This window comes from Nymphaea colorata, chromosome 3 (assembly GCF_008831285.2).
Source record: "Nymphaea colorata isolate Beijing-Zhang1983 chromosome 3, ASM883128v2, whole genome shotgun sequence".
NCBI classification, from domain to species: domain Eukaryota; kingdom Viridiplantae; phylum Streptophyta; class Magnoliopsida; order Nymphaeales; family Nymphaeaceae; genus Nymphaea; species Nymphaea colorata.
In genome coordinates, this window is record NC_045140.1 from 19,416,834 (window position 1) to 19,439,008 (window position 22,175).

Sequence of the window (22,175 nt, forward strand, 5' to 3'; positions counted from 1 at the left end):
GATGGAATATTTATTTAAATCTGAATCTGAATCTTATCCAATGTTATTTCTTAAGATTAAATCTGATCCAATTTCTTAATCAGGTGCTAATTTTTCTTGTTATCTGAATTTTTTGAAGCGGTTCGGTGAAATATTGGATCCAAATCTGATCCATAAACATCCTCATAGATTCATAATGACAATCTTGTGTAAAAAGGGTGGCAGGGCAGGCAGGTCCCACGTGTAGACCAGTTGCAGATGTAGATTAGGCCATGCCCACCGTGCTCCGACCCGAACCAAACCCAAAGACTGACCGCTCCTTTCCCCCTGCTCGGTCGTCAGGGCGATTGAGTTTCAGGATTAGAAGAAGGGCCCATCTTTGCCGTGAGAAGGAGCTGAGGATTCTCTCTCGAGGATTCGAGCGGGAGAGACAGAGGTACTGTTTCTTCTGTAAACTCGAGTTTTTGCCTTTTGGTCGGATAGTTGTTGTTCGTCTTGTATGGTTTCTTTGTAGTAAGCTTCTTTCTCTCTTTCTCTCTCTCTCTCTCTCTTTTTTCTTCCTCTTCTTCTTCTTCTTCTTCTTCTTCTTCATTTTTTTCTATGTTAGCGAAAAGTTCATCATCTCTGAAAAGAAGGATAAAGAGAGAACTTATTAAGCATCCGTTTTGGTTTTCGATAACCAATTTAAAGAAATGGCGCTGGGTATTCCATGGTGCACGTTCCTTCTCGTTTTGTGTCAGCGTGTCCTCTTTTGTTTTCGGTGTGTGTCTTACTCATAACCATTTAATATTTTTAGATTGTCGGCTCGCTTCCAGACTCATTTTCAAGGAGGTTTCGGAATGCACCTTTTATCCGGAAAAGTAAGGCAAGGAATTGCACACGAGAAAGACGATCCCTGATCTTGTGGATAATTGGGTGCACTGGAAAAACGCTTGTCACGAACAGTTTTATGTCGTAAAGTGTGAAATTTTGTGGAATGCAATGAACCCGTGTATCGTGTTGCTTAGCTGATTTTGGTCTGTGAGAAAATTGTTTGCCCATATAAGTTGATGATAATGTGTAAGAACAGCTTCTGCGTGTTTGCCAGCAACAAGTTTTTAAATGTGTTCCCATCATCATCGCTCTTAAAAGTTATTCTAATGGCTACCTGCTCAATTTTTGTCTCATACCTTTTGACATCCCAGAGAAGAAGACCTTCGTGTCCAGTTCTGAGCAGGGCACGTCTCTCTATGAGGATTCTTTACCAAATATCTTGTATGTTTTACCCACGAAAATGAAGTCACCTTTTAGCATTTCTCCAGAAAGTTGATTTGCATTAATTTAGTTTGTTTATCCTTCTTAAAATATACCTTAAACTATTTCTCACCAAATGCTTATAGTTGACAGGATTATCTTTGCAGGACATTGGTGCCATTGGCTTCTTCATTGCTGACATGTTGGATTCGTAGTGAAGCTTGAGTTAAGGATGGCTTCTCTTCAGATCAGTGCTTGGTCGCCATGCGCAAGGTTCAAAAGCTTGTCGGGTTGCTGTTCTTCCGCTTCAAAGTCAGTCACGCGTATGAACATGCCCCGTCAATATTTCAACTTGCAGATGAGACTGGACTATAATACATGCAGCAGCCAGAGATGCACACCCGTCTGTGTGTTTGGCCGTGGAGGAAAACCAGGGAAAGGAAATGAGGTACTTTTCTTTATTTATATCCTTAGGCTTTCCTTTGGATATGAGAACTAACATATCACCATTGGATTCTCTAATATAACAACCTGGGTGCTGAGACATTGCACACCTAAACTAGCTTAGGTCTTAAGTACACTCTGCTCTAATGCTTTTGTAGAACATCAACATCATTGAATGATGGAATAGAAATACAATATGAATCTAGAATTGTTTACATCAGCTATTATGTCTTAAAAAACATGAAACTGGAGTTGGTTTTGGGAGCAGAATGGTTGCAAGCTTATTGTGGAGGTATCTTTTCCATAATCTGTTACTTCTGTTCTGCTCCTCCTTGAAAAACCTTTTTTGTCAGGAAAAAGTTGGAATAGAGGTCATATGCTGTCTCGTTTGTAGGTTTTTGTGGTAAATTTGTCCTTTTTCTCTTGGAATCTGATTTCATGCTATCATGGATGTCATAATGTTTATGGTTCACACATAGCATGCTATATGTGTTACTGCCTACTGGAAGCTTAAATGGTTCAAGTCTAGTTCAGTTGTTGGTTTTAGAATAATTTCTAGAGACAGTTCTCGAGGCTATTAGGTGGACCTATAGACTATTTGCAACTTTTCCTAATGAGATGGGCCTTGATCAGTCGCAGGTCAAAGTTTACATCTTCCTTTTATCTTGATAAGTAATCATATCTGAATTTTAATCGGTTTTCCAGGGTTCTTCATGGAATCCACTTGAAAATATCATGGATAGGTTCAAGAAGGAATTGACAGTTCAGGATGTCTTAAAGGAGCAGAAGAGGACCAAACAGATGGAATTTGATGATGGAGATGATGATGGTGGTGATGGAAAAGGAACAGGTGGAGGGGGTGATGGAAGTGGGTCAGAGGAAGAAAGTTTTGCAGGGGCCTTAGATGAATTACTCCAAGTGATTCTTGCAGCTATTGGATTTTCTTTCTTGGTAAGGTTCAGCTTCACTTACCTCATTATGAATTTTTCAATATCTATTACTACTATTGGTTTAGGTTTTGTTTCTAGTATCTTTAAGGGAGTTGTTTTCTTTTTTATATGAGATAGAATCTACTGAAACTCTATTTTGCCTATATAAAAGACAAAAATTGCATTTAATCATAGTTGACAGAGTCTAAAATTGAGCAAAAATGGCACAAAATGCACTGACCTCATATGACAGTGTGACACAGCTTTTCCCTTATCGATGTGCCCTATCCTGAAGTGTTGTCACATTTGGCTGCTTTAAATGCATGTCTATGTGACACACGTTGATGCAGTATGCATTTGCCGAATGAATCTAGGGTGGCACAGCATGGAACTACTTCTGAGGCGGTAAATCAGGATGAAAACTCTTTCAATTTCCTCTAAATGTAAAGGTGCTAGACACATTTAAAGCATCGACCCGAGGACAGCCCTGGTCATTTATGAAGCCCAGTTGAAATTAAGTTTTTTTAGGCAGGGATTCTGAATCTTTCAGTAGCATTTCTTCCAACTGTTCCCTGGAATGACCCTTACCTTGGAAATTTTATATGCTGACATTTCACAAAACTGCTCGCAATCTGATCTTTTTTGTATTTATAGGCTGTTTTTGGTTTCTGCTTCTTTCTTCCATGTATCTGTACACCGGTGTCTATGATATTAGCCTGTTGGTTTAACTTGTGCTTTTTCATCCTCTATGCGGAGAAATATGAGCTACACATCAGAAAACCAATCTTATAATCCAACTTCCTTTTCAAGTTCATCTCTAATATGATGTCTCTCCTCTTTTCTCTGTTCCCTCGCTAGTGTGACTATGCAGTGTCATTGAATTTCTGACAAGGACTACCACCAAGGGGATGACTGGGAGAGCTGCAGGGTCAAAAACTTGTCCTCTTCTTTCATGGAACTCTTGGTAACTGGCACTCTGTGATTCAGCTCAGGCTGTTAATTACTGAATCATGAGATGCTATGCGCTTGTCTGCCAACATTAACAAACCTGTTTTTCCCTGTTGACGACCTACTAAATGGTTCCTTCTGTCTAGGAAAAGGAAACGAACTCCTAGTAGTTATAGGTCAGATCATTGCATTACATAAAAAATGGCACTCTTCCAGCTCAGCCATGCACTAAGCAGTGTTGTTTACTGATTTGTGCTTCTGTTTTTGCAGTATTACTACATCATAAATGGGGAGGAGTTCAGCAGGCTTGTAAGAGATTACATTCGGTATCTTTTTGGGGGAAGAAAGAGTGTCCGGCTGACACGTGCCTTGGATAGGTGGGAGACATTTCTTGAGAAACTCAATAGTGATACCAGAGTAAGGCCTGATTGGCTCGAACGGGAAATTCTGTCAACACCAACTTGGTGGTATGATCCCGAATGGCAGCAGCCGACATTTCGACGTAGAGCATCCTTTTAGCAACTTCTAGAAGTATACATCGAATTTTGCTCTCTAGGCCGGAAATATAAATGGGCTTCAATGGTCAAGTTAGCTTTTGTGCTATGTTTTGTTTCTCATTGTGGATCTTGTCTTCTTTCCATGTTTCTTTTATAAAGCATCGCATTTCCAGAAAAACCTCAGGACACCCTCTTTGATTGTAATTGGTTAGAATCTTGTATAGATGCTGCACAGATCACTAAGCGCAGATTTCAAGCATCATAAATTCGGAGAAAAAATTGGATAGCGTGTGGCCATATAGCAAGGAAATATGGACTTGGTGCAAATATGTTTGAAGGTGGTCTTGTTTAAGATGTATGGTTAATTTGTCTTTGATTACAGATTCAAGAAATGTGCGTAGTTGGTGGAAAGCTAAGACCTACCGGCTTTAGGGGACCTTGGCCGGTTGGCCCTGTGCTCATCACGGTGCTACGTCCTGCGTTAGTTGTCAAATCAGTCTTATGTAATACGCTGCTGCTTTGGTCCGTACAGCAGTCTCTGCTGGCCCTTTTTGATGGGCAACTTCCTTAGGAAGCGTAGCTCTTTCTTCTCCGATACTGGTCGATGTTTGGCACTTACCTCTACTTCACGTTTTGTAGTAGAGACTTAATCCTCTGCAACTCGAAAACTGTCATGATCTTCGCGAAGTCTAAACCAGAATCGGCATAGATACAGTTTCCACCTCAAAGTGAACTTGGTGTTTTTGGCGAAGTTTCTGAATGGCAGGGAAATAATGACAATGTCATACTTTTAAAAGTTTTAGTTAATTTAGAAATACATTGTAATTTGTTGATGCACCTGTCTGCTAAAATATTACTAACTAGGAAAATGGTAAAAGCTTTGGTAGTAATGAAGGTGCAAAATTACAAGGATACCATGTTTTTGCCTTTCAGTTTTATCAGGGCGCAGACATCGTCAGGAGCACATGCTTGGGCCCTTTACTTGGGATTTACTTCTTAGGAACCAAAGTTTTTAGTGGTCTAAGCTGTGAGAGAGAGAGCTGACGACATAACTAGACGCCATATATCCTGAAAGTTTCAAATTGAACGGTGGTCTCCAACTGGTCTATCTTCAGCATCAAATACATAGATACCACATTCAGCGTAAATTTACCATGTCATACTTTTCAACTTGGTCTGCAACATTTGATTGCTGAACTGAAGCCAAAAAGTGGATCTAAATCCCAGTGCCACTGGTACATTGAACTTTCACCATGTCTAGATTCAAAGCTGAAAAAATCCTAATAATAATCTACAAGAAGTCTACCGTAAATAGTAGTGAAGCCCATCATGGTCCAGTTTGATTCACATACAGAGCAGCACCGTTTAAAGCTGTGATTATTCAACCCGTTCGTCCCGCCAATGAAGGACAATAGGAGAAGGGACCTGAATCAAGCTGGAGATAACTAAATGAAGATTAAATTGGATTTACTTGAGACACAAAATTGAAAGGTGATTGGCAAGGCCAAACTCCATGATCTTAGCTGCATATCGCAGTCCTATGTAAATTAATACCTGCTTTAGTTAGTTTTTACTTGTGCTGGGTCTAGGGTCCAGGCCCAGGCTTAACGAAAGAACAGGAATTAAAGCAGAATCAAATTAGTTAATTTACCGATCTTATTGAAATTATGATATTTTCCAAGTTTGTGATCACGTCCGAATTAGAATATGTGAGTTTCTGCATAGTTGATTCCTTTGCAACACCACGCCCTCTCGAAATGCCAAGAATCATAACATGTGTGTGAGAGAGAGAGAGTACAGTCGATTTGCATTTTGAGTGTTCCCGTTTTCTACCCTGCATTCAGTACGCCAAAGTTATCAGGAAAATTTGACGACTAAAAGTTTCTTCCTAAATGTTATCTGCTGATTCAAGAATTTCTGCCCGTGCTGATTGATTCGGTTAAGGAGAGTGTCCACTGCTTAAACTTGGTTCTGGAATGATGGATGTATTTAGCAATTACTGACGTAGCTGAATCTTAGAATAGCTAAACCCAAATGTCTCAGCATGATGCCTATCGAAAGCTTGGCCTAGACCTGCATCAAGACAAGAAAGAGAAGGGGAAATAACGCAGTAAAGATTTGAAAACTTGAAAAGGTTTATGTTTTCTATTAATGGAAACCCTGAGCAAAATTTTGCAAGAGTTCTAAGTGTGGTTTACATATTCTCCTTAATTGTAAGGGAGACACTGAACTCCAATGCATTTCCAGGTACAAATTGTGCCTCAAGCTCTTCAAAGGTCTCATCAACTCTTAAATCCTTTTCAACATTCAATCCTTCCTGAAAATAAAAGAATGAAAAAGAAAAAATTTACGCTATGAATATATCTAGTATATACAGCATTAACTGATGACAAATTACTTCTGGGAAGGTGCAAACCGTAAATCTGGTCAGGTAAAACACTAATTTTCATAAAAAAAAAAAAGAAATTTTGACTGAACTGCAAATTGAAAATACAGGACTAGAGATATCACATTGTCACTTTGCAATGGGAAAAGACAAACCAAGTTGCACATGAAGATGCTGACCAGCTCCAACCATCGTGTAGTCAAGAATGAACAGGTAAATAGTTTATTTTGAAATCTTGGAATGTGCTGAAAGTATCAAAGCAAAAGGACAGCTCGAGTTCCAGAGTGTAGAAATAATGAGTAATTTGATAATTTCCAAATGGAAAAGGATGAAATTACAGGAAAATAAACATTTAACCTTGATGGTCATGATGCAACTTCAGCAGAAAAGAAAGGAAAATGAGTTCCATATGTTCATCTGGTGTCTGAGCATGTTCCACCATTAGGGACAATCTTTGTCTATTCACTCTGTAGTACTCATGAGAGGTAATGCTTGGAGTTTTATGGAGTTACTGGGAAAGGTAAGAACATGTGAATTATATTTGGTAACCTCCTGCACATCATTTTGAGAAAGTTTTAACTCTACTTGGATAATATGCTAAGACTTGTCAGGATAGTATCAAACAAAGCAAGAACCTTGGTGAGAAAATATAGAAATATCGCCAACAAACTTTTTGTATGTAAATGAAATAGGCAAAAGGTAAGATGTTCGACCTTTTTCTCAAAAGGAAAAAAGATCACCTGATCAGTTTCCTTGCCATGTACTAAATATGGACAATCCCAACTGACTGAAGCAATGTTGTGAAAGAAAAAAAGGATCCTATAGTGTATCGGAAAACTAAAAAATACAACATATTGGCCCATGTTGGCCATGACTAAAATAATGTCATATTTTTACTCTTTTCATTAGTATTTTACTCATATCAGAACATTGGTCTGTACTATGCAAGAGGCAGAATCAGGCCCCACATCATTATGTTTTAATGGTGTAACACATTGCATATAGGCTGATAGGGGCCGTCATGCACTGGATTTGGCAACATTACTGAAGAAAAGAGAATTCATGCTTTATAAGAAAAGGCAGACAACAGAATCAAATCCTTTACCTTCTCCACACATTCAGCTACAGCTGAACCAATGATTTCCCGTATGACATGACTGTTTACTTTTGATGGCCCAAGAATATGCAGAAGTATGTCTTTGGGAATCTGCAAAAGCATGTGCAAAAAATGCATAATAGTTGCAAGTTTATAGTTACACACACAGAGAGAGAGTCTGCGTGTGTGTGTGTGTGAGAGAGAGAGAGAGAGAGAGAGAGAGAGTAAATTTCAGAAGTTAATCAGTAGACCTTTACAAGGAAGAGAATGCAAAATTAATTGTGATTGTGGAACATAACTGTTCCTCTGGGAAACAGTCAACAACGTCATGACTGACAGACACATATTAGTTGCTTCCTTAAAGCTAGCGCATTGCATATAATTCCTTTTAAATAATTCATAATTACTACAAAAATAAGATAAATACTTACATCGGGAGTTTTTCCTGAATAATCCGCATTCCCAAGAACATGAAAACAAGTGAAGGTTGAGACATCAGATTTCTATGTCAAAAGGAAAAATTTTGATCAAGCACAATATATCCAGCAGAAATTAATTGAAAAATGCACACAGCGATCTATATAGAACTTGGCATAAGCAACAAAACAAGCTAAAGCAGAAATAGGCCAGTCAACGAGCATGCTGAGGAATGAAGCATTTCTTCTACCCAAAGATTCATCAACATATGTACTACATAAAATCATGATGATAAAAATACAGACACGGTAAATTAGACCTTTTCCAGGAGGATCATGGCATATCACTCTTATTGTTTCCCAACTTGCAATAGGTTAATGTTGGACAAGAAGCGTCTCAATTGGTTGAGATAGTTCAGTCTACAACAAGTGCATTCTGCCAATCCAAGGACAGCCTGGGTGACATCCCAAATGAAGAAATTTTCGGCTTCAAAGACCATTTTAGGAAAATAAAATACTGTTTGCACATTACTTTTAAATGAGGGATTCTGATGCTGTTTTAGAAAAGCAAAATATTTTCAAGAAATGGCAGAACCATTTTCAAAATAAACTTTTCTGGAAAAAGTTGATATATGACGAGATGTCTTCTCTTGTGCAGCGCACCCATGCTCCCTCCCTCATGACGTGGTCTGCTAAAGAAATGATGTAGTCCTTCATTTTCCAAACGATCTTCTTCATTAGACTCACAAGCATCTTGAGCTTCAAAGGAAGAGATGTTCCTTCCATTTCAGATGCATGACCAGAAACTTCTGCAGGAAGAAATGATGCAGAAGTTCCTTCATTTTTCAAATGATCTTCTTCATTAGACTCATAAGCATCTTGAGCTTCAAAGGAAGAGATGTTCCATCCATTTCAGATGCATGATCAGAATCACCTGCAGGTTAAAAGCCAAACTTTTTTTTTCTTTTTCTGATGGTTTAATTGCAGATGAGGACACTTCATTAGCTTAAAGCCTTAAACTTCAAAATTAGTGCCCATGAAAAACCTCGTCAGTAAAAGCCCAAAAAATGATGCACAAATACAATCCAACAGTTTTAGTGAATATATATATATACAAGTTATATATATATATATATATAAAGGAAGCATGGATCAATGCCAATAGGGCGTCATCCCCAGACAAGTGCATGCTCAATAGGGGCCGCCCGATTTCGTTCAATCGGATGGCCCCTATTCTTAAATAATTAAGAAAAACATAGAAGTTGCGAGGGAGGTGATCTTTCGTACTGCCCCCACGCGTTGAGGAGGGAGCCTATCGCCTCCCCCTGTTGGGCTTTAGTGACAACCCGACGAGGCTGGCCGACCACTAGGCACCATTGGCGAGCCCATTGAGGCATTGCTAGTGCCCAACAGAGAGGCGGTCTCCCCTTGCAATTTTTTTTTTTCAAGGGAAGGCCGTCAGCCCCCTGCTATCAAGGACGGCATAGTGGGATGTCATCGGTGGCTTAGGATCCTTGGATTTCTCCATCCATGTTACTCTGGCCTCTCACAAAAATGCTTCGGGAGGTGTGTTTAATCATGCCTGCCTGATGTATTGCACTGGGTGGCTATGATTGGATGAGGGCTGGATGGCCGAAGGATTTCACCTCCTCTATACACACACACATACATATATATACACTAACTCACATGTGTAGGAACGAGTATGGACAGCATGGGTTCAGATGTGGCGACTTTAGAAAATGTGGTTATAGGAGAACAAGAAGGTACTTATATATATGGGCCAACCTTTTTTATCAGCATGAAACAAGTATTCGGCTGGAAGAGACATAGGAGTTAAACAGATATAGGCTATTTCTTTAACATGTTAGCAGCAATTTGCAAGTTTCTAAAATTTGAGCCTTTTTTGTAATATAAGCAAAATCTGAGTAGAGCTATGAAAATTTACAAAGGGTCGAAACCTTTCCACACCCTAATCTGTCTCTCTCACTTAGAATCAACCAATTGAGGGCATTATGCTTGGTCTCCATGAACACAAAGAAGGAAGGTGGTAGTGACACGAACAAGAGCATGAGGCTGAAATCCATTTCTGGGTCAATAGAGTATGATTTTGAAGAGATAGGTGTGAATTTTGGTTGCCTAGCATCAAGAACTTGAGAGTTTGTCCCTCATTTTGTCTGGTCTCTCACTTGCTGGGCAGCACTTTTATTTAACTTTTTCTGACCCAGACAAAATGAAAACACTTGAACATAGGTGGGTATGTTTTCGGACCCAGACCTGATCCAAGATGATACCCAATTGAACAGGCATACCCACGTCTTAAAAACACTGTACTAACATCGGTATATTAGGCAACTCCACACTCATGTCAGCATGTCTGTGCGTCTGTGTAGATACAAAATTTTATGGCTTTCATGAGATATATGTGCCCACATTTGTTGAAGTCACCGTGCCATACCTTCCATATCCACACCAATGTGACTCTATTTAATAGCAATAGTGATTTTGGGGATGATAGTGACACGTGGATAACGGTGATAGAAAAACATGGTTGTTTGATGATGGTTATGAATAGCATTGTCATCATCCAACGTACTAGAGTCAAAACAAAAAAGCAGAATTTGCAATGTTTGTTTTTATTATTAGAAAAACAACTTAAATGCCTAAACAGTGCCTTGAGAAATTAGTTCTTAACATGGATTCAAGCAAAGTAGGATTTCTTTGAACTTCTTTTATGAGTCATCCAAATGGTGACTTTAGATTACCAGGGAACATGAACACAAAATGCTTAAAAGATAACCAGCATTCAACTACTAGTCTACTAATTTTACATAAACAAGTTATGCTTGAGTATATTCACATAAAGCTTTACCTCCTTTTACCCTTCGAAAGCCTGGAATGGGTTGTGCAGCATCAACAAGCTGGGAGAAAACCTTGTCAAAATATTGTTGCGTTTTTTCACCAGATACACATATCTTCATCTACAGCATGTTAACAATGCCCATTTCCATCAAGAAACTATGGAATCACTTAAACAAATATGTGGGATGAAAACTTGACAAATCAACTGGATAGTTTATGACATACAAAGATCATTGGTCAAAATAACATGGCATCGCTGATCTTTTACCTTAATTACATCTGGTTCATCTGTATCAGCATTTGCTGTCAATTCCTCAGGTGAAACTGTAAATACAACAGAACATTATTTTGACCAGAAACTCAAGACAGAGGAATCCTTGGGAAGCATCTATAGAAAAGGGGAAAAGAATTAAAATTTTAAAACTAACATCAAGTTGCAGACCTGGTGTCATAGAGGAAAATTTGACCAAAACTTTTCTGCCAAAGTGGTGTCTTGAAAATGAAGCCCTAAACCAAAGCTCAACTCAATCCGGTTGTCAAAATAAGATTACATTTAATGAATGAACATGCAATCCATGGTAAAGCAAATGCGAAACAGAAGGCACACACGCACACACAGAGGAAGAGATTCAATTTCAATCTACCCACAGTAGAGAGGGAGAGGAGCTGATGAACATCAACGGAGCCCTCTCATGAACAAGGCAACAAGCAACATACATAAGGGTCCAGGTGACTTCTAAACAGAACAATGGTATCAGGGTCGGAAATGATGGGCGGATATAACTAAATGTTTGGAGAGGAAAAAGACCTAGAGGTAACATCTATAGAGTTAAGAGGGCATGTGCAGGCTCTATTTTCCAGAGGAAGAGTTATCTGGATATTTGCAAGCACAATAAGTGGACAGTGCTGGCAGACATTCAGGATAAAATGACTTCAGAAGAATAGACTATAGATTCATCTTCCTAAGTATCAAACATATATGAAGTGCATTTGTAAAAGTTAGTTCCTTTGCCAGAAGGAAGGGATTATTCTCATTCGTTTCCAGACCTACAAAATATGGATACAATACTAAAGAAAGGTGCATGGAAACTCGCTGGCCAGAATGTGATCATAAACAAGTAAAAACCTGATAAGGACTGGAGGTCACGGGTTATGAGAAAAGTTCCAGTTTGCACTATAATCATAGATCTTTGATCTAACCATCTCCTGGCAGGTATTGCAAGGCATTAGGTGGGAAGCTTGTTTATATTATACCTTTTACAAGAACGACTCTTCACCGACCATGCTAAGTCAGTAATTAAGTGGCTAATGAGCTCAGCCTACAACTGTTAATTCATGTTGTTTTAAAGAATCAAAGACATTTTCATTCACCTGTTGTCTGTGAAAACATTCTTGCATTTTGTTCGTGAAGACAGTATATCATAGTCACAGTGTACATATTAATCAAATCAAGGCTAAATGAACCCTTTATTTCAAAATAATAACAAAAACAAAAGTTAATGCTAACAGATAACAGTAGGTGAAAACAAAAAAAACATGAAGAAAAAAGGAGATTCAATTAGGTCCCCTGCATAATGATAATAAGTCAGTGATGCTTGCAGATAATACTAAGATGGAGGGGAAGGTTGGCCGTGTTTAGAACTTTGCCTTAGGAACAATAGTGTGGCTGCCATGAAATCAGTGGAAATCAAGTCAATGTATCATGGCGTTCCAGCAAGCAGCATCTTTCCAGAAACTCCCAGTTGATCAAAACACCCAGTTAATACAAATTCAATGTCAAATGACTACTGTACCCTAGAAACACAATATCAAACTTTGTGACTTTGTCCACCGCACATGTCAAAATTTTTGTCTCAAACAGAAAAATCATATCAATTTTGTTCTTTGCAATGTACTTGGAAAGACATTTCTACACCCATTGACTAAGCCTAATGTTCCATGAATCTGTTTTGATTTACAACATGAACCATGAGCAATTGAGTTTGAACTTTGAATCCCTCTCCCATGGGTCACATCACCAATGAAATGTTCATTTTAGCAAATCCACCAAAGGTAGCTGTTTAATTTCCCTTCCCTCCATAAGATGCCTGTCCATCTCAAGAGGAAGACTCTTCAACTAATCACCCCCAACCAGAATTGTATTCTAATGCCAATACGAGTTTACGAACTGGGCAACTAAGTTAAGATGCTCATTGTGGAGTCTGCTACTGCCTACAAACATCTTTGCATGAGACAGAGCAAGGTCCGCTTCTCTTGTATTGTTCTGTCCAACGTAACAAACTTCTTGCATTGTACCTTTCTTAACGTATCTGATGTACAACGGTTAGGCAAGAAATTGAACACACAAAAGCCACGAAAAACTAAACAACGGAAGCAGACAATAGTTCAAACAGCATCAGTCTCCAACAAGAGACATCAAGAGCTAGTCCGTACTGTGTCTTAGCGGAATAGAAAGAGTTGATGCCTTTAATACCAGCAACCACATGTACATTGCGACCGATTCTCCTCCAAGCTGCAATCTGTAGAAACAGAAACCTAAACATCACATACTAGAATTTGACTACAATAATTTTATAAAAATACAAATGTAACACCACATTTTTCTCAAAGAAGCAAAGTTGGCTTCAACCAAACACGCCGATAGCATGCTTCAGAACTTGGATCTGGAGAGACTTTAAAGCAAATATTAAGCAAAATAGATCATGACGACACCAACCAAACATATGAAAATGCTTCCAATCACAATCCACATACTGCGAATACGGACCTCAAGAGGCAGGGGAAAAAGATGCTTACTGAAAAGAACATTGAATTTCAGACCTTAAATCAGTAGCTCCATCCATCACAATAGACCCAACACCAAGAAAGCGAACAAGACCACGAAAAGAAAAATAAAAAATAAACCACGTCCTTCCAACGGTTAGTTTACCACACAGTTTAGCAATGAAGTCACATCCTTCCAGAAATTCAGAAATATTCATACGCTAATTGCTGGAAATGAAAAGCACAAAAGAGAAACTACATAGGCGAAAATATTCAAGCAAACAAAGAAAATGGCTGTTTCTCTAAAACGCCTCATTGAACAAGTGGAGCGAAAACAAATACCCAGATTATTGAGTTCTTGATTAATCAAATATACTGAAAACCAGGACAACACAAGAAGGAAAAACTCAAGGAGAAACGTGTTTCAAATCTTATCTCAAAATTTAACTGCTAAAACCACAAAAATTGGAACCTCATCCACCTTGGGAGTCACAGTAGGTTGGAACTTGAACATGGTCGTTGCCATCGATGCCGTCCCAGTTCTTTTTGGCGCCTCCTCTCTTATTTAAGACGACGTACACTGCAACGTTATCAAAATCACTTCACAAATTGAAAAACCTTAAAATTCGGTGAATCGGAATCGTCCGTAAATCGGGAGCATGAAAATTATTTTTATTTAAGAAGTCGAATAAAACTGAAAACGTAGGAAAATAAGAGGACCGAAATGTACTTTTCAAAATCATGTGCCATAATTTTCAAAATTTGTGGAAAATAATGGGACCGAAATGTACTTTTGAACCTGGCTTTGATGAAAAAGAAGAATTCTGGAGAGTTACCTTAGGTAGAAAAGAGGTGATGAATCAATCCTATGTTTGATGGGCGATGGGCACAATGGAGAATGGAAATCACAGACAGATATGTCACTTGATTCCACAAGTCAAATGTATTTCAATTTTCAATGTACGTTCCTTATCATTTAAAGAGGAAAGTAAGAAAAGAAAACAATAAAACCCACGTCACTTCACTTGATCGACTCAAATTCAGTTGTCACTTGTTTGATCATGAGATCCATTGAAATGGATTTAGCACTGATCTCTTGTCTTTAGACAACTGCGCCAATCACCTTTTGGATATTCTGATCACAACCTTCACCACATGCAGCCCTCAGAACTTGCTTGCTTGTTCATGAACTGACATTGATCTTGTTCACATCACCTACCAGATTGCTTTAGGATCACCCAATACTACCATGGCTTTCCAAAATGCTAATGTGGGTGTTTAATGGAAACATGATCTTCTGAACGTAATTGCTAGGGAAACAAGGTGGGTGGCCCTCAAAATTAGAGTTTTAGAGATGGATTCATGGAAATTAATTTGGAGAAAAGGATTTTGATTTATATATGAAGTGATTGGTTGATGATGGCATGCAAAAACGCCATTTTCTTGCAGGGAGCTCCAGAGAGAAGGATAAAGATCTACTGTCATAAATTTTACTCAGCACTCGATGATTTTATTCCATGTGATTGGTTTTCTGATAAAACTTTATTAAGACACTGAAATAAAAATGGTAAGGCTTTACGTATAAATTTATGTAATCATCAAAAGTCGAGTGTTTTTGCAATTTTCCTGACAACAAAATTGTAGGAGGCCGTTGCGACCTTTAATCTGCAATCTATTTTCTTTCCAAGGAAAAATGTTGTTAAATCTCCAAGTACAAGTTACCATGCACATTACTGTGATGAACTGAGCATCATTGCCACAAACTTTTACTTAAAAAGAACTTCCTTCCCTCAAGAACACGTTCCAGAAATAAAGAGCATGTCGCATATTTTAAAATGGTAGAAAATTAGAGAAATTCATTCCATTTTATAAACATACATCGCATCTCCCTTCCATGAATTTTTGAGGTCCGCCCATTTCCGCGCTTCCGATTTCGTTTATAGGGTTCATTATAGTCTGATATCCTCGAAGGGTATTTTCGGCATTTTCTCAGACGTGCTTCACTTCGCGAGGGAATGCAATCAATCCTGCAGTTGTGCGGAGTCTCTGTGTCATTTTGGAGGGACATGGGCACTCCGTTTTAGAAGCATGCAGCGTCTTCGGTTCTTGACGAGAAAATAGATACTACGTCTTAAACAAGGGAGAGGTGCCGAAAAGGGTCCAGGATAGCGTCGATGGCGACGACCATGTTGAAGTTTCAACCTACTGTGATTCCAAAGGTAGATAAGCTTCCAATTTTTATGGTTTTAGTAGTTAGATATTGAGATAAGGTTTGGAACACTTTTTTCTTTAGTTTTTCCTTCTTGTGATACCGGCTTTTAGCATCTTTGACTAATTAAGAGCTCAACCATCTAGGTATTTGGTTTTGCTCCACTTCTTCAGTGAGGCATTTTAGAGAATGAACCATGTTCTTTCCTTGCCCTGAATTTCTTCGCCTTGGCAGTTTCTTTTTTCTGGTTTTCGTCTCAGTTTGACTGAAGTAGCCAACAATTACCATGTGAATTTTTCTGAATTTCTGGAAGGATGTAATTCATCTGCCAAATTGCGTTGTTCACGCGTTGGAAGGACTTAATTATTTGCTATTTTTCTTTTTCGTGGTCTTGTTCGTTTATTGGAATCAGGTCTATTATAATGGATGACGCCATTGACTCTAAGGTCCCTAATTCGATGTTCTCTTTAGTAAGCACCTTCGTTTTTCTCCTGCACCTTGAGGTCCGTATTGGAAGCATATAACGATGCAGTATTTTCCATGTCTGGTTGGTTCCATCCTGATTTATTTTGCTTAAAATTTGCTTTAAAATGTGTCCGAATCCAAGTTATGGTTTTTTTTTTCTCATATTATATGCATGTCGGGATGGTGCTAAATTTGCTTCTCCTTAAAAAGAAAATTCTGGTGGTACATTTGTATTTTGTTTAAGTTTGTGTAGTCAAATTCTAGTCGGTCATAAACAGGTTTCTGTTCTACAGGTTGGAGTTTTGAGGAGAATCAGTCACAATGTACATATGGTCGCCGACATTAAAAGCATCAAGTCTTTGTACTCCACTAAGATACAGTACGGTCTAGTTTTGATGCTTCTTGTTGGACTAATGTTGGTTTGATATATCATCTACTTCCATTGTTTAGTTTTAGTGGCTTTCTATGTTCCTAGTTCTGGCTTAATCATGACATCTTTGCGCTTACATCAGATGCATCTTCTGCCTGTTCTGAGCCTTTCAGCATTTGTCCATATCACTTTGGCTGTTTCTGTAAAAATTGCATGCGTATGCTGTGCTCAAATGTTCTGAAGCTTGGTTCTTTTATTTATTTTGGAAACTTTCACATCATAGATCTATCTGCCTTCAATTTTTTTTTTGTCAAGCATGAATGACCACTATTTTTTTTTGAACTCCAATTGATCTGTTGGTATAAGTATCATATTTTGCGTAGTAAAGAATGGAACCAATTCCCATGCAGATCTCAGAGTAACATTCATGACCCCATTTAGGATAAAATGAATCAACATGACAATAGAGACAAACAGATGCAATGGCAGTGTTTACATGAAGCAGTCGTTTTTCTTTTAAGTGAGAACTCAGAAGCAAGGTGCTTCAAATGCACTTCAGCAGATACGACAATCAGGTTCAGTTGCATCTATAACTTGGATGGTTGCTTGTGATGCTTTGTGGACTATTGTTCATCTAAGGCATTTAGCACATAGTCATCTCAAAATGTCTTGTCTAATCGGATGCATTGGACTTCTCTTACATGTTCAACATTTCAACAACAATTGAAACCACCAACCTGTTTGGATGTATTCAACTTTTTGACTTGGACAAGCATTTTTACCATGCTATGCTGATTTCCTTTGGGCCATCAAACTCTTGGTACCCTTCGTCACCAAGTTCATAAACGGTGCCCTTAAATGCTCATGGGTTGGGAAACTCTTGTAGCCCATTCACCCATTCACCAAAGGAGCTTCCTTGGCCTTACTTTTGATTTTGATTTCTCTCATCATATAAGATAGTTTCTTAATTGTTATTGACCACTCTGAGTTTGACATATCAAAATTAAATTTATAATTTGCAAATGACATGTTATTGTCTGCCTGATGATCAGTAAATGGAATTATTAGTGACGAGTCCACAAGTAGTTAAGCATATAGAAGTTAAATTTCTAAGAGGCATTACATGTCCTATTTATGATTGTTATGTTGGTACATGGATCTGATAATGTGAGCTACTAAGAAAAGTTTCCATCACCAAAGATCTCATAGTTGTCTTAGAAAATAAGCGTATCAGGAGCATAAATAGGCATCACTATTGATGATGAGTAAATTGGATATTTGATATGAAATATTTCCATGCTTGATAGTGAATTGCTGGCCATTTGGGCAGGACAAATCCCAAGTGCTAAAGCATGGATTACAGGCATCGCCTTGAATTGTGACTACAAACCTTGGAAGAGACATGGTCTCTTGATTAATAGAATATTTTCCAAAATAAAACCGACCGTGTTGGCAATGTTCCACTTAGCATTTTGTCAAATTTATACTCCTTCAGGGGAATGCTTAAAGTTGATGAAATGTGAATATAATTTTTTATTTTAGATGCAGCATGTAAAGCCAAAATGTGAAGCTAACACTCTATGGGAACATATGGTGTGATGGCATGTCATTCTATGTATAACTTGGACCTAAGTGATTCCACGGTTTCACTATTGGTTTTTGGTATACAGATTATTTGGAATAGGTTGGTCCAGCTAGTTCTAGGGAGGAAAATGCACTCATATTGGCCACATTAGGAGCTGATGGGAAACTTTATGTTTTGGCAGGGAGGGTTTGTTTCGTGTTGTGGGATGGGAGAATATATGGAAATGGATCATTGGGACAAAATATCGTGTGTCTGCATAAGCTATTCATGGTCTACATCATCTTAGATATAAAGATCTTTTCCATTTCTGTTTGCTTAGCATCAAGTTTGGGGAAAGTGCATCTTTAATCTTGGCTGATGGGATTAACTCTTTTTTCTATGTGTACATATAGGCATTAGAATGCTCTCCTGTCTTTTATGAATATGTTATAACTTATTAACTTTTAGCAGTACCAAAATTTCCGACAACTCGCAATGATGTTTATGTTCATTATCATCAGAGGGACGTCTAGAAAATTTTACCAACTTATATGCTTCCTTGGCACTTGTGGTACTTGTCAAAAAATATACGTGTATGTGCAGGCACTAAAATTACATTTGCGGATGTTTGAAACATGTTCATTCACGCCATTGCTTATGCAACAAACTCTGAAGCCCATAACAACGTTTATATTCATTGTCATTCTTTGGACTCCAGCTACAATTACCAACTTATAACCCTCTTTTAGACTTTTTCTTTATAAATCTTTTCTGTTAGAATTTATTGATATGCTTCTCTCATATTTGAAGTTTTTGCTTGAGCAGCCTTTATTGTTGCAGTGTGATCACTCATCAACTTGATGCTGCATTTCTTTATTCACCACAGGTTATTACATTCTTCTGAGCAAAACGCTTCCAGACATGTTCAGCTTACTGCTAATGCAGTTGGTTCAGGTGAAATTAGTTCTTGATTATGGCCCTGGGTATTCAATTTTTTTTTTCTTGCAAATAATTTTAATGATTTAAACCATCTAACTACCAATTTTTGTTTTTTGTTGTTTATTTAGGATTAGAAGGGTCAATAGCCGATGCAAAGGGAAATGATTTAATCTTGAGAGATGCCAAAGTAGTTTTGGAGTCTCGCGATGATGACAAGATACATGTAAGGCCTTCCCTGACTCTGCATGCTGTTCTATTTCTTCTACTAGCTGCATGCTGAAAGTCTGAAATATAGTTACATGTTGCATCCTTCTTCATAGTTTCCCATTCACCACTAAGCTGGTTGAAATTAAATCTTGATGGTGAAAATTTTATCTTTTTGTTGCATTTTATATCACAGTACATGGTAAACATGTTTTGATATTCAATTCGTTAACCAGTAAGTCTGTAATGGTCCAATTTTTTGTAGTAAAAATGGTTTGTTTGTTCTGCACTTCACGTCAGAAAACTGAAGTAATTAAATGTGCTACACAGTATCATAATCTCATTGACATAACGTCTAAATGATCCTTATATTGATCCTATCTTCATGTTGAGAGAGAAATATGGAATAAAATTGTACCATTCTAATGGTGTTCACCACGTAAATGCTTCCTTAACTTCAACCAAAAAATTTGCTGATTGTTCTGTTTATTCAAGGTGGCTTTATTGTCTAAGGTCAGTCATTTTTCCCTTGTTCATGTAACACTGTCCTAGTCAGCCCTTTCTTAGGATGTTGTAATATGTTTATCAATGGGATATGGGTATCATTTCTTTATTCAGATCAGGGCTTGCCCAATGCCAGGTTGGTGAGACAGATCTAATTACTGTGCTAAGAACACATTTTTCACCTGTTTGGTTTATCAGGTAAGAATTGACTTGACTGGGGAATCAACTCAGAAAGTGTATGATGATGTTTTAACGAACTTGGCTCGTACGGCACCACCCATTCCTGGATTTCGAAGGATGAAAGGAGGTTTGATTTGTTTCACCACATTCATAATAGACTTTTGCATATTTTAAGCATAAAATAATTTATGCTTAATAATGTACTTCACAAGTAGTTACTAATCAGGAACTCTTTTGACTGTTTGCATGTGCATCACGGGATTCATTCAGGAAAAACATCAAATGTAAGTACCAGCCGATCTTGGCAGCTTGTTAAGATAGAGTTGCAAGGTGTTCCATGCATATGAAAACATCTCTGTTCCAATCTTGTTCCTTAATTTTGATTGCTTTAATAGCAAAATTGTTATTTCACTGGGAGATTTCCTCTTAGTTTGTGCTTAAGTAAATCATATCTTGCTTTCCTTGACCTTCCGAGTGCAACTCCTAGTTTATTGGCTGACTGAACTTGACTCAAATGGCACTGAGGGTAATAACGAACGTCTTTTCCTTTTTCCCATCTAATCTGATTTTTCGGATGCTGACTTGTTAAAACTCTAAAGTGTTTCCATTGTTTGAAACACCTATTTTAATAGTTTTTTTTATGCTTTAAATGATTTGGGCATAATTTTATTTGGGAAGCTCATGGACCAGTTTATAAGGTCTCAAGAGATGGGTGGTATCCTTCTATAGTGCCATAAATCACTCAAATAGTCATGGTTAAAACATTCTGTATGTTTTCTTATTGAGTGCTGAGGGAAGCTGCAGAATCTTTGGATGCCATATTTAGGCACAATGCAGGTCGTACCATGTACTGTTCTGGTCTAGAACCTGTGGGTGCTCTTCATCTGCCTGCCAGGAAAGTGTCTCTGTTGCATTTTTTTAGAATAAACCCATACACCTAGCATCTCTCTCTCTCTCTCTTTAACACACACAGACTCCAGCAAACTAGGATCAGTAGTTCAGCCGATTGTTATCCTGCAAAAAGGGAAAACACAGCAGAGACACAACACAAGAACTTCCAGAGAAGAAGAAACAAGGTCCAGCCCTGATCTGAGGATGGAAGACCTCCTAGTTGCTTACAGTTCCATAAGGTTCTGCATTCCTTTAGGCATTAGGTTTTATAGGTGATGCCTCCCCTTGGGTCAGTGACCCAGACCTGTGGCCCTATCTCCTTAGTATGGCCTTATTATTAGGTCACCCGACTATCGTTGCCACTGCCAAGTTCCTCTCAAGAATGTAATCTGTGCTAGGTCAGTGCTCTGAAACTCACAGCCCATTACTTCGAAAATTAATTTACGGTGGACATTTATTAAGTGGCCTTTTTAAGATTTTGTAGCACCAGGTTGAATGTGGACCAGATCCCTTAATCTAATGCAGTCACAAATTCCTTTTTCTTCACAGCCACGGTTGTTTAAATCCTTGAAAGCATTGATTTGTTGAGTTTTTGCAGGTTCCGAAGAACTTTCTTCTGAGTATTCTCGGTGAAGATCGTGTTACCAAGTTCACCATCCAAGAAATCGTCAGTGCAGCAACCGCTGATTACGTCAAGAAGGTATATTACGTGGAATGCATGTGAATTTGATTCAGTGATCCTGAATGGCATATCCTGATTGGCACTTATTTATGCACTTAGGAGAATTTGAATGTGAAGAATAGCTTCAGTACGACACAGAGTGCAGAAGAACTTGCTGCCTCCTTCAAGCCCGGTCAGGAGTTTGGGTTTAATGCGGCGATAGAGCTTGAAAAGTCAGACACTGAAACAAACCAAGCGGCCACTTCGTAGTAGCAACAATGACTGTTTCAGTAGAAACTCTTTCGCTCTGTGAGTGTCTATGCACGCCTGTGTATCTGGTTCTGTGGCTGGTACAGTTGAATTCCAGGCTCGAGCCAACTTATTTACAGAAGTAATGCACTGGTTCAGAAAACGATGGAATTTTATTGAGTCGAGCACTTGGAACATGGATGTGATGCAAAAGGTATTTCAAAATACATGTACAGCTCAACTGAATGAGCCGTGCATGTCTAATAGGAGACAGCTTATTATTGTGTTCATTTTGTACGGAATGAGTTCAGTATTGACAGATTGTGTTTTAAGAAATAATGGACGGACTCAACAATGGCCCTTGGTCAGGACGAGTTACAAAATTA

The 22,175-nt window shown here is 38.3% G+C and overlaps 3 protein-coding genes across 7 annotated transcripts; 2 read left to right on the forward strand and 1 right to left on the reverse strand.

Moving 5' to 3' along the window:
• Positions 1-262: 262 nt before the first annotated feature.
• Positions 263-4,208, forward strand: LOC116249836 (uncharacterized). 3 transcript variants are annotated; one of them, XM_031623130.2, is made up of 4 exons: positions 263-415; positions 1,380-1,660; positions 2,362-2,607; positions 3,804-4,208. In XM_031623130.2, the coding sequence occupies exons 2-4, from the start codon at positions 1,445-1,447 to the stop codon at positions 4,050-4,052; spliced, it is 711 nt and encodes a 236-aa protein (XP_031478990.1). In that variant the 5' UTR covers positions 263-415; positions 1,380-1,444; the 3' UTR covers positions 4,053-4,208. The 3 variants fall into 3 exon arrangements, with proteins under 3 accessions (XP_031478990.1, XP_031478991.1, XP_031478992.1); XM_031623131.2 differs by having other exon boundaries at positions 267-415; positions 1,366-1,660; XM_031623132.2 differs by having other exon boundaries at positions 289-415; positions 1,359-1,660.
• Positions 4,209-5,839: 1,631 nt separating this feature from the next.
• On the reverse strand, positions 5,840-14,187 carry LOC116251383 (uncharacterized). 3 transcript variants are annotated; one of them, XM_050077100.1, is made up of 9 exons: positions 14,026-14,187; positions 13,224-13,309; positions 11,233-11,297; positions 11,059-11,114; positions 10,801-10,909; positions 7,944-7,957; positions 7,522-7,623; positions 6,229-6,347; positions 5,840-6,103 (listed from the first exon to the last, which is right to left on the reverse strand). In XM_050077100.1, exons 1-9 carry the CDS (start codon positions 14,077-14,079, stop codon positions 6,082-6,084), a joined length of 627 nt encoding a protein of 208 aa, XP_049933057.1. In that variant the 5' UTR covers positions 14,080-14,187; the 3' UTR covers positions 5,840-6,081. The 3 variants fall into 3 exon arrangements, 2 of the variants coding, with proteins under 2 accessions (XP_049933057.1, XP_031481471.1); XM_031625611.2 differs by having other exon boundaries at positions 5,849-6,103; positions 14,035-14,179; XR_007572976.1 differs by lacking the exon at positions 5,840-6,103 and adding an exon at positions 6,774-6,968 and having other exon boundaries at positions 6,148-6,347.
• Positions 14,188-15,498: 1,311 nt separating this feature from the next.
• Positions 15,499-22,086, forward strand: LOC116250272 (uncharacterized). The gene is made up of 8 exons (XM_031623880.2): positions 15,499-15,772; positions 16,521-16,606; positions 19,048-19,115; positions 19,229-19,323; positions 20,007-20,115; positions 20,259-20,272; positions 21,478-21,579; positions 21,661-22,086. Exons 1-8 carry the CDS (start codon positions 15,728-15,730, stop codon positions 21,808-21,810), a joined length of 669 nt encoding a protein of 222 aa, XP_031479740.1. The 5' UTR covers positions 15,499-15,727; the 3' UTR covers positions 21,811-22,086.
• The last annotated feature ends 89 nt before the right edge of the window (positions 22,087-22,175 follow it).